This window comes from Doryrhamphus excisus, chromosome 7, assembly GCF_030265055.1.
Source record: "Doryrhamphus excisus isolate RoL2022-K1 chromosome 7, RoL_Dexc_1.0, whole genome shotgun sequence".
Taxonomy (NCBI): Eukaryota; Metazoa; Chordata; class Actinopteri; order Syngnathiformes; family Syngnathidae; genus Doryrhamphus; species Doryrhamphus excisus.
This window is the reverse complement of record NC_080472.1, coordinates 6,080,312-6,092,130: the sequence shown is the minus strand read 5'-3', so window position 1 is coordinate 6,092,130 and position 11,819 is coordinate 6,080,312. Positions and strand designations below refer to the sequence as shown.

Here is an 11,819-nt window from a genome sequence, read left to right as displayed (position 1 = left end):
ATTTAAAGTCCTTTAAAATGTTCGTGTGGACAATGATAGTTCCTGATACAGTCCTAATGTGGGGAAATAACTTTTCGAAAATGGTAAACAAACATTTTGCTTTCGTTTCCGTGTAGATAAGGTCTAAATTAGATAAGCTCTAAATTCCTCTGCGAGGAAGTGACAAAAAACAACTTCCGGTTGGTGCTGTTGGTGTAAAAATGGCGGACACGTGTGGTCAAGTCATATTGGGATCGGGGCTTACTGTCCTTTCACATCCTTTGATGTACATTAAAGTATTGGTGCAGGTAAGACATTTAAATTTGATCCAGCTGTCGTGAAACTGTTGTTGCTTTTGTATTTATCAGGAATCATTAATATTTGTTAACTGGCCTACCAGTTCAACTGAAATAAATAAAGTCAATACATTTTACTGTAGTGTTGTTCAATAGCCAGGCGACGAAAATTGTATTCATTTGGTCTACTAATTGCCAGCAAAGCACTAAGAAACTGTGCCTATACCACCAACTTCCCTTTGACCTTCTCTTGTCTGACGATTCTGGTTGAAAGTGAGGTACATTAACCTCATTGATTTGGAACATAATCCTTTATAGAACCTCAGTATATCTCCGTAAAAGTGTAATTTGTCTGCACAATATTGATGTTGTGAGCTGTGTGTATCATAAGTGAAATATTTGGATGTCATGCCCCGTTGTGTATGTTTGCACTGTGATGCGTCGTGGAATTCTACCGAATGCCGTTGCATTTTTATTTTAAACGGGTGGATCCGAACTACGGAACTAACGGCAAAGATTTCGTATTGCTCTTTATTATATCGAAAGTCCAACTAGACGGAAACAGCGAACATGACTTTCTTATTCCCCTTGATTGGGTTTGACAGTAAGCGTTGGGGTTTGTGACGTACACTACCACCACCTACTGGACGGGAGTGCAACAGATATTTACTTGTATTAATGTCATTTAAAGACAACGCTGTGTATATAGATCTAGGGATACATACATACATTTATTATTATTATTTAATCTCATTATTTACACATTTCTACACCTATAGTATTAGTATTAGTAACATATGTTATTAGAATTGGCATGTAAAATGGACTGCCTGCAGTGGGTTCCCCCAGCTATTCAGAGGGTGCCAAAATTAAAACATACTATTTTGTAGTCTGTATCTTCTTGCTAAGAGAATTTTAAACAAAATTTAAACAAAAATCGAAGATTTTTTAAGTTAAGCTGCTATTACTAATCATTTATGTTGATGTATAGTTGTGTAATAGCACATGTAATAAGATTGTAGTAGCTCAGCTTTATGTTTATGTAAAAGAACTACACTTCCCAGGATGCTGAGAGTGCCGTACCAGGAAGTAGGTCAGAATGACTCTATTACATGTTTTGATAAACGTTGGTATGCAGCGTTTGTATTTTGATCTTAAAGGGATAGTTCAATTTTTTGTCATATAGTTGTATGACATCCCCATCAGCAGTATTGTGTATCAACGGTAACTTACCCCCCACTTTGTTCCATGAGTCGATTTCTGGAACATATGTAGTTGTGGTTAGTTGGTGGGGCCTCTTCAGTAAAGAGTTTGGCGTAAAACAATATGCGTTGAAAAGAGTAATATGTTCGCAATCATCACAAAAAGAAAAAAATCTGACTTGACAATGGCTCTGCATTACTTTCTCTCCCATCGCATCTCTGCGCTGTCACCTGTCTATTGTTGTGTATGTGTTCCACAACGAGCATCCGTGCAGTAAACACTGTATATTCCCATTTTGTGTACATTAGTCATGTAATTCAATAGCATAGATCACATATGTCAATGGAGGGCCGAAGCCAGTTCCTCCAGCAGGTGATTTAATCGACAAGCTCCTTCCCTCAAACCAAAGGAGGGTTAATCTTTAAAATCACCTGCTTTAGTGACCGACTGGAAAGAAAACCAGTGTCTTGGCCCTCCATGGCATGAGTTTGACACCCGTGGCCTAGATAATCACAAAATAATCACCTTACACTCATGTTTGTTAAATGTAAAATCCAGATTGCTAGATTTATTATTTATTTTTAGCTAATGTGAATAATTGTACTAGTTGTTTGCCTACAAGTGCTTTCAAATTTGGTTACATGTTGATAATTTTTTGTGGCTATTTAATTAAAAAGCAAACTTATGAGAGCTGCGGAGACTTTTTAAAAAATATGCTTAATTGTGAATTATTACGAATGTTAATAGGTAGGACATGAGCCCCTCCCTCCTACCCTGGGGAAGAACCTATTTGGCAGACAAGTCTACCAGCTCCCTGGACTGTTTGCTTATGGTAAGTGTCACTCTGAACTTAAAAGTCCTATAAATGGCACATTAAAATAACATGCTGCACATACTAGGATCCAGTACAAATGTACACAACTCAGTTTTCTATATTCACCAGTGTATGAGCCACTTTCCATCATCTGTGAATGATGGAAGCAGATTCACAGATAACACAAATCATATCACATTCATATATTCCACGTCTACAGTATTGTTACCTATTCCGCTCATTGTGTTTCTTTCGTGATTTAGCCAAACACATCATCAAGATAGACGGAAAAGTTGGTCTCTTCAAAGGGCTTGGTCCAAGGCTCTGTGCTGGCACCATCGGTACTGTTGTGCACAGCAAAATCCTGCAGGTATGTTTTGATAGACAAGTTATCATGCCTAAAGCCTAAAACATATTTTATACTCCAGGCACACACTTTGTTGCATTTGGTTGTTTTCAGTTTCAAATAAACTCATGTTTCGTATTTTAATAAAGCAACTTGACATTTATATTTGCTTTTGATTTTGTCCAAAATAATTGCCATATACAGTATATCGATATTCAATCTAAATAATATGAGCGCAGTTAATGAGTTTTGGTCCATATCGCCTAGCCCTTATTCAGGTAATAAGGAACTTTACTAAAAAGTCTTCCTAAAGAAAAACCCTGCAAACCAGGGGTGTCCAGGGGCATTTGTGGCCCCTGCCTTTTATTAAAAAATAAGTTTTTCCTATTGAGGTATATTATTAGATAATACCCAAATGCTTTTTTGCCTATAACACAAAGCTTATATTAAGCATATAGTACAATATATTGACCTACATTTGTTTGCTTTTTGCATCAAAAACCCCACATCCTTCAATGTTTTATTTTTTATTGTAAGCTTTTATTATCTGAGAATTACCTGCCAGTAGATTGTAAAAGCTAAATCGTTTTATGACAATAAATAGTTTTATATAGTTTATAGTTTTTTGTTTTTTTTTTAAACCTTAATAGCGAGGACGCCCTACCATCCCTCTTGGTTCCCTCATTTAGCAACATGAGTCAAACAAAGTCAGTATTTCCGTCCGTGCATCAAAAGTGTCATAATGTCAGACAGTATAATATAATGTATTGAAATACATTTTTTGTGTGTTTTCCTCTCCCACAGAAATGTCATGAACATGGCACACTTGAGGTAAGAGTTGCAACACGGCAATAATAAGACAACTACCTTGCTTAGTTATCACTGTCACTTTCATAGGAGGACATCCTTTCATATGCTCAAGGATATGATCTTTATCTTAAGGAATCCTAATGACAGACTTCCCAGTTGAGCGGCTTAGAGAAGAGCGGGGCCGCTACTGATGGGTGGTTTCCCTCTCGGAGCTTCTGATGTTTATTTTCCACGTTCTTTATGATGGTTTTTCTTTTGCTCGGCACACATCCATCACACAGGTGATGCTTGATAGACATGAGGTGCTACAGTTTATTAGTAGGGATGCAATCGGGATCCAATATTCAGTATCAGGATAATATCAGCTTCTGCCACAAGACCAGGCCAATCTGGTTGCCGTATCACGTTCTTAACATGTTGGCTACACACCAACATACTAGGTGCGGTAATGCGCCTCAATCGTTTGACTTTCTTCAGAAAGTGACTAAAAATGTTTTTTTTTTTTTTCCTTTTTGGGGGTGGTGCCATCTTGGTGCTGCGAGCAGAAGATTGAAGATGGCTCGGTACACCACGTCGTGAATGAGGTAAGGAACAAATCTTGGTCTTGGTTAGCAGCTTTTTAAAGACCAGTTTAAAAATGGCAAGAATTTACATTTTGCATTGTTGGCTGTTAAGGAGGTTTTAAGTTGCACTTAAATACAAAAAGTAGAAATGAGAGACAAATGAGAGAAAAATTTTGACGCAGCAATTTATTCTTGGAAATTGTACTTATCCGATGTAACCATGTAATCAAGGCAACCAATCGTCCTCTACAATGTAGACCCTTTGTTATTTATTAGTTATTCTTCTATTTATTCTTTATATATTCTTCTAATTTCTATATTTGTACTGTCATACTGTCTTGCACTGAAAATGATAGCTCAAAAAACTCACAACCCCCTTAAAATAGAAATAAAATACCACAAAAAGGACTTGTATTGGTATAGCTGCACCATTCTTGTTAATCACCTCATCATTAATCATTCATTTTTGGGAACGTTCCTTGCCATCCATCCCCAGATGCTCTCAGCTGGATTTAAAAGGATCACAGGATGGTCCAAAAGAGGGAGGTTTTTTCTTTGAAAGAAGTCCTTTGCCAGGTGGACCCCCCGGAAGTTTGCATGTTCTCCCTGTGCATGCGTGGGTTTTCTCCGGGTACTCCGGTTTCCTCCCACATTCCAAAAACATGCTAGGTTAATTAGCCACTCCAAATTGTCCATAGGTATGAATGTGAGTGTGAATGGTTGTTTGTCTATATGTGCCCTGTGATTGGCTGGCGACCCCGCCTCTCGCCCAAAGACAGCTGGGATAGGCTCCAGCACCCCCCGTGGCCCTCGTGAGGATAAGCGGTAGAAAATGAATGAATGAATGATTTGCTGTTGTGGTAAAAAAGGAAGAGAAGTGTACATGTGTCCATTGATTAGGACCAGCTGTACCATTATGATCAGGCATGCGTATACCAATTCAAACATCTTTTTTTCCACTATGGATGTAAAGTCAAATTGTTTTTTGGTTTGTGTTTCTGCCTCCACAGACAACCAAAGAGATGATAGCGCGTTCCTGTGCCACCATAGTTACACATCCCTTCCACGGTATGGACATACGGCAACTTGCACTGTCACATTTCCTGCATTATAGTACCAAACTGTTAAGAAATTACCGTATTTTCCGGACTATACATCTATATATACTATATGCTATACTATATATACTATATGCAATTGAATGCATCCCATAATCAGTTCCCAGTTCCACATGTCCAAAAGGAGTAGGAAGAAGCAAAGCTTATATAGACTTAAAGTACAGAAACACTGTAAAAGTTCAATGAATGCAAGTGAATGTGATTTCTTGTCTTTCAGTCATTACATTGAGATGTATGGTGCAGTTCATTGGAAGAGAGACTAAATACAGGTAGGTTGTGTTTTCTTCAACGTCAAATCTGAAGCCAACACAATTCTCAACACAACTGTCATCTGTTTTTAGCGGCGTCTTAGATTCCATCGTCACCATCTATCGAGAAGAGGGACTTCTGGGCTTCTTCACGTATGTTCTTTATTTTCATTCACTTCATGTCTAACATGAAAAAATATATATCAAAAATAAATATACAAAAAATATAATATGATATAATATATATTATTATATATTATAATATAATAATATAATATAAAAAATGTAATCAGTCTGTGCTCTGTGTTCAAATGTATTTCACTCATGAGACATACTGTAAACCATAGATACCACATAAATGCTAGTTATTTAATAGCCCTCTGCATATTGTAAATCTAAAATACATTCAATAATAAGATATACAGTGTGTAGTATTACACTATGTAATTTTTGTTTTGTTTCAATCCAAAATTGTGTTTTTGTGTCGTCTTGCAGCGGGTTGATTCCTCGTCTCCTTGGAGATGTCTTAGCTCTGTGGATTTGTAACATGCTGGCTCACTTCATCAATACGTACGCAATCGATGATTCGGTACACACTTTCCCTTTCATCTTACATCAGCCACGTTGCTCTGTTGTATTTGTGTTGTGTTAAAGGGGATCTATTATGCTTTTTCTGACCCATAAATGTTGTTAGAATGTTGTATTTTCGAGTTTTGGTACGAGGTTTGTACATTTGGAATTGAGCCCTGAAAGAAGTTTGGGATGGCTCAAGAGGCGTGGTAAAATGGCATCTTGGTGATGTCACAGAGGGGCAGACTTCCTTCTATGGTTCATAGTTAGGAAGCACTTTGGGCGTGTGGGCATGCCCAGAAGGCGGCCGTGGGTGGAATAAATTAAAACAGACCGTTTTGGCAGGAAGCACAAATCGAAGGAAATCTAGCTGGAATAGGTGCAGATTCTGGAAGATCTAAAATGATTTCTGTGCGGGTTATTGTGTGTAGCTGCTCTATAGGAGTCAAAAAATGAGCAATATTGGTCCCCTTTAAGAACAAGGAGAGAAAATACTGTATGGTGATGTTTTATGGCAACAATTACAAGCATTAAGAGTCTGTTCCTCCCTTCAGATGAGTCACACAGGAGAAATGAAGAACTGCTCTCAGGCTGTCACGGGCGTAAGTATCGTACATTGATTTGACATTAGGAGCTTTATTTATTCCCTCGACTGAAGCAAACCACTTCTTTTTGTCTTGTTGGTGCCAGTTCTTTGCCAGCATGCTCACATACCCTTTTGTATTGGTATCCAACCTCATGGCTGTCAATAACTGCGGGTGAGTTGGATGATCCATGCTTTTTCTGTGTGTTCCACTGTAATGTGAACCATTGTCTTCATTGCTTGTGTTCTTTCCAGGCTGGCCGGAGGGCTTCCGCCTTATGCATCAGTATATCCTACCTGGCTGCACTGCTGGAGTCATCTAAGCAGCGAGGTCAGATATTTTCCGCTTTCCTTTTGGTCAGAAAATAAAGAGCTAAATAGCAGGTAAAAATGCCCAAGATCTCTGGTCTCGGCCATGACCCTGCCAGGATATATAATATTTTTACAATGTGCTGCGGGCCAATACAAAAAACAGCTGTGTCCTGCAAATGGCCTCCTGGCCGCACTTTGGACACCCTTGAGCTACATACTGATGGAAAGTCAATCTTGGATTTAAGTCTGAATGTAATTGCTTACACGTCTTAACTCCTTCCACTCTCTTCCACACTCCTTCCAGGGCAACATGAGCAGAGGAAACAGTTTATTCTTCCGGAAGCTTCCAGCAGGAAAGACATATGCCATTCATCAAAAAAGATTTTATTAAAAAGCATCAAACCATCGACTGAGAAGAAAAGCAACCGCATCTCATCTGGGGGGAATACTAGTCTGATTCTTCGTGTGTGTGCACTTGTTTCCTGTTTTATGTGAATTGCAAAATACAAACTTTGTGTTTCAATTAAGAGTGGGACTGCGGAATGTGACACTAAATAGTGGATGGACCAACAAGTTATTGACACCATGTAACTGCTTTCCTTCATGTTCTTTTCACACATTATTCCTCTACAATTATCATTCAATAATGTTTTTTTTTTGTTAAAACACGTGATGTCTAAACATTGATGCAGGGGCTTGGCATGGGGGGGGGGGGTGGTATTATTATTATTATGACGACGATGGAATGAGGTTGGTTGTTGGTATATTAGTGTATGACTTTAGTCAAGTGCTTCTAACATCTCATTCTAATAGAAATAAAAATAATTTAAAAAATTTAACTTTTTTTGTCCTGATGGGTTTACAGTTTTTTTTTTCTTCTAATGAAATATAAAGGTTCAACTTAATATTTATACTTTCTATACTTCAGTTTAGATTTGTGATTTTAGTCCAGCACAATAGATATGAAAAATTGAGAAAAGCTCCATTAAACTGATTTCCTGACAAGAAAGCTTCACTTTTACAGGTGGGCTCGTTCATTGGTTTGCTTGAACGGGATGAGTGGTTGACTTGGGTTCTTCTCCGAGTCCACTACCGCCCCTGAAAGTCTCTTGGCTCAATGTGAATTGTGGAACGAGGACGGGGGGTGAGGTGCTATCAGCCAAAGAGCTGTCAGGGTTGGGGACGTGGGCAGCGGTCGTTTGGCACGGCGTGGACATTGCCTCCAACTGAGGTGGGTTTGGATGGGCTGGCGTATTTAGACCTGCTTGAAGGGGTGTCTGCTCTGTGGGCTTGATTTTCCCTCGTGGAACTTTGGAACAGGTGTGGAGGTGAGTCAGGAGCCCACGGTACGATCTCAACTTTGTGCGGCAATTTTCACACCTGTAGAGATCACAAATTAAATTTGGTAAGACGGGGAATACAATCTTCTATGCATCTTTCCACCTTATTCATAAATGGAGCATACATAGAGCATAGAGTTTATGTCCTAAATATGGTTAACATTATAGAGCCCTCTAGACAGTAAGTAACACCCCTATATTCACCTTTATTACCCAATATACAGTATATATATACTGTAGATATAAGAGTATAACTTAGTCTCACGTGTGTTGCTGTAAATTCTAAAGCGGGGGGCGGACAGCATCTGATGGGGGTTCCGAGTTGTTTTTCTTAGGGATCGCTCAACAAACGATAACATTTAGGGCTGTCACGATAATAAATCAGTTATACGGTAAATAATAACATTTCCAGCCTCGATATATTGACATGTGCATGCGTGTTTGTTGTCCTCCTGTCTCTCTCGGTTCCAAATAGGCTGGATGACAACATGAGACAGATGTCTCAACACCTGGGTGTGTTGGTTCTATAACTGAATGAACGGATCAGTCATTCTTCTTGACAGGTTGTTGACAAGCGGGTCCCATTGTATTAGATGTACAACGTATTTTTAAAACGTGGCTCAGTCAATAACTAGAGGTAACTGGGTTGCATTTGTGTTGCTATGGTAACTGTTATATCAGTGTTACATCCACGTAACTGGAAAAGTGTCAGCTAAAAAGTCAAGCTAACCAATTTAGGAAAACGAATGGCAATTGAAAGCAAAACCACTTCAATGGAAAGCAGGAAATGTCATTTTCATAATTTCATACAACAAACAAGACTTGACTAAAGGAACTTACATGAAGAATAAGTTGGGTTTATGATGAAGTCTGATGTGTTCCATCAGTTTCTGCATATTAGGGAAGGAGCAGCTGCAGCCAACGGTGGAGCAGAGGAGGACTTTACCTGTGGGGACACACACACACACACACACATTAGGATTGATATTTTATACTCTTCCACTTCTAAAAGTAATACAAATATCATATAGCCGTGATTTTTGACAAAAAACGTAAGGGGTTAAAGGGCATAAAATGCCAATGTTCGAGGGCGGTGATTTTTGACAAAAAACGTAAGGGGTTAGTATGTGTTTTTTTCAGTTTTTCAACTTGCTGCTAATGCACTTTTCTGATTTAAAAAACAGGGGAAACCTCACACACACTCAACAGGGACCCCAGAAGCACCCAAAAACGGCATAAAAGGATATGTCAGTTTTTTTCCAGTTTTTTCAACTTGCTGCTAATGCACTTTTCTAGTCAAAAAAAGGGGGAAACCTCACACACACTCAACAGGGGCCCCAGAAGCACCCAAAAAGGGCATTAAATGCCAATGTTTGAGGGCGGTGATTTTTGACAAAAAACGTAAGTTCAGTTTTTTTCAACTTGCCGCTAATGCACTTTTCTGCTCAAAAAGACAGGGGAAACCTCACACACACTCAACAGGGGCCCCAGGAGGACCCAAAAACGGCATAAAATGGCAGTGTTTGAATTTGATGATTTTTGACAAAAAACGTAAGGGGTTAGTATGTGGGTTTTTTTCCCCCGTTTTTTTTCAACTTGCTGCTAATGCACTTTTCTGGTAAAAAAAGACAGGGGAAACCTCACACACAGTCAACAGGGGCCCCAGAAGCACCCAAAAAGGGCATAAAATGCCAATGTTTGAGGGCGGTGATTTTTTGTTAGTATGTTGTTTTTTTTCTTTTTTTTCAACTTGCTGCTAATGCACTTTTCTAGTCAAAAAAAAAGGGGAAACCTTGCACACACTCAACAGGGGCCCCAGAAGCACCCAAAAACGACATAAAATGCCAGTGTTTGAATTTGGTGATTTCTGACAAAAAACGTAAGGGGTTAGTATGTCGTTTTTTTCATTTTTTCAACTTGCTGCTAATGCACTTTTCTGATTAAAAAAACAGGGGTAACCTCACACACACTGAACAGGGCCCCAGAAGCACCCAAGAAGGGCATAAAATGCCAAGGTTCGAGGGCGGTGATTTTTGACAAAAAACGTAAGGGGTTAGTATGTCGTTTTTTTTTTTTTTTTTCAGTTTTTCAACTTGCTGCTAATGCACTTTTTTGGTCAAAAAGACAGGGGAAACCTCACAAGCACCCAAAAACAGCATAAAATGCCAGTGTTTGAATTTGGTGATTTTTGACAAAAAACGTAAGGGGTTAGTATGTGGGTTTTTTTCCCATTTTTTTTTAACTTGCTGCTAATACACTTTTCTGGTAAAAAAAAAAACAAAAAAACAAGGGGAAGCCTCACACACACTCAACAGGGGCCACAGGAGGACCCAAAAAGGGCACAAAATGCCAGTGTTCGGAGGCGGTGAGTTTTGACAAAAAACGTAAAAAACTTTCATTTTTTTTCAACTAACTGCTAATGCACTTTTCTGGTCAGAAAATATTTTTGCATTTTTGTACTGTTTTAATTTATTTATTGTTTATATGCTACTGAATTTATTTACTATTATGAGGTGCAGAGTGCCCCCCTTCCAAATGACTTGACAATTTCGTTGTAACTATTGTGAAATGACAATAAAAGCATTCGTGTTTTACAATGCCCCAAATCGACCAATGACAATCGAGCTGAGGACTGCACTTCCTGGTTGAAGGAACTGATGTTATACTTTGTGGTTGGACATTTCCGGACGTCAACATTTATCGAGTATTATCCTTGTATTTACTTGGTATCAGATCCGACACCAAAATGTTGAGTAAGGCCCTGTCCGAGTCCCTGTCACACATGTTTATGGGATGTCTTACCATTAAGAGACTGGGCAGGGATTGCGTGGTCCTTTACGTGACTCTCCAAAGCAGTGGCGTCTGTGTACACACGTTTACATCCGTGCAATGGACACATCATTCTGTTTCCTGTGAGGCATAAACATACATTTATTACATTGTTAGCTATAGCTAACTAGCCGTGGAAAACACGACGGTGACAACGAGTATCTTACCGCATAACATTACACACATGCTTGTCGGAAACTAACCTTTAATTACATTTTCGGCACCGGTCTGAACATGCGACATGTTTCTTGCGATGCAACGCCAATAAAACAAGATCGTATGATGATGCCTGCTTCTTTGTTGTTTTATGTGTGATTGGCAAGCTACTTGTGCATCACCGCCACCTGCTGGTGTGGACCATGTACTGCATATACTGCATATACTGTATTTGTACAAGCCATTGTGTTAGAAGTGAAATAACAAAGCTGTGGCCAGTAAGGAGCACTGTTTCGTAAAAAGACAAGATGGCTGCTCCCAGACGGCGTGTTTTTCTTAATTAAAAAATGAATTTATGCACCATCTAGTGCATAGCTACAGCATTTGACATTTACATTTTTATATGTATAAAATGTGCTGCCCTAAACACTTAAACGAAGCTCTTACCTAAGCATTTTCCCATTGAATATGTACACACATAACCACTTTCATTTCCTCTTCACAGTTTCGCTGATCCTCCATGTGTCTGCTTTTGCTTTGTCCATTTGTCTGCTGTTTTTTTCTTGTGATTCCTTTGAGATATAATATTCTTTACCGCATTTCCTTTTGGACAATTTCAGATATTCAAACATCCTTAAATAACAATAATAAT

At 38.8% G+C, this 11,819-nt stretch overlaps 2 protein-coding genes across 3 annotated transcripts; one reads left to right on the top strand and one right to left on the bottom strand.

The window, feature by feature from the left end:
• The first annotated feature begins 137 nt into the window (after window positions 1–137).
• On the top strand, window positions 138–7,365 carry mtch2 (mitochondrial carrier homolog 2). Its single transcript, XM_058078541.1, has 13 exons — window positions 138–287; window positions 2,226–2,310; window positions 2,556–2,662; window positions 3,443–3,469; window positions 3,994–4,032; window positions 5,022–5,079; window positions 5,347–5,398; window positions 5,471–5,530; window positions 5,873–5,966; window positions 6,502–6,549; window positions 6,638–6,705; window positions 6,786–6,861; window positions 7,147–7,365. The coding sequence occupies exons 1-13, from the start codon at window positions 201–203 to the stop codon at window positions 7,231–7,233; spliced, it is 888 nt and encodes a 295-aa protein (XP_057934524.1). The 5' UTR covers window positions 138–200; the 3' UTR covers window positions 7,234–7,365.
• Window positions 7,189–11,345, bottom strand: znf414 (zinc finger protein 414). 2 transcript variants are annotated; one of them, XM_058078544.1, is made up of 4 exons: window positions 11,179–11,315; window positions 10,985–11,092; window positions 9,023–9,128; window positions 7,189–8,222 (listed from the first exon to the last, which is right to left on the bottom strand). In XM_058078544.1, the coding sequence occupies exons 1-4, from the start codon at window positions 11,195–11,197 to the stop codon at window positions 7,877–7,879; spliced, it is 579 nt and encodes a 192-aa protein (XP_057934527.1). In that variant the 5' UTR covers window positions 11,198–11,315; the 3' UTR covers window positions 7,189–7,876. The 2 variants fall into 2 exon arrangements, with proteins under 2 accessions (XP_057934527.1, XP_057934526.1); XM_058078543.1 differs by having other exon boundaries at window positions 7,190–8,222; window positions 11,215–11,345.
• Between the last annotated feature and the right edge of the window lie 474 nt (window positions 11,346–11,819).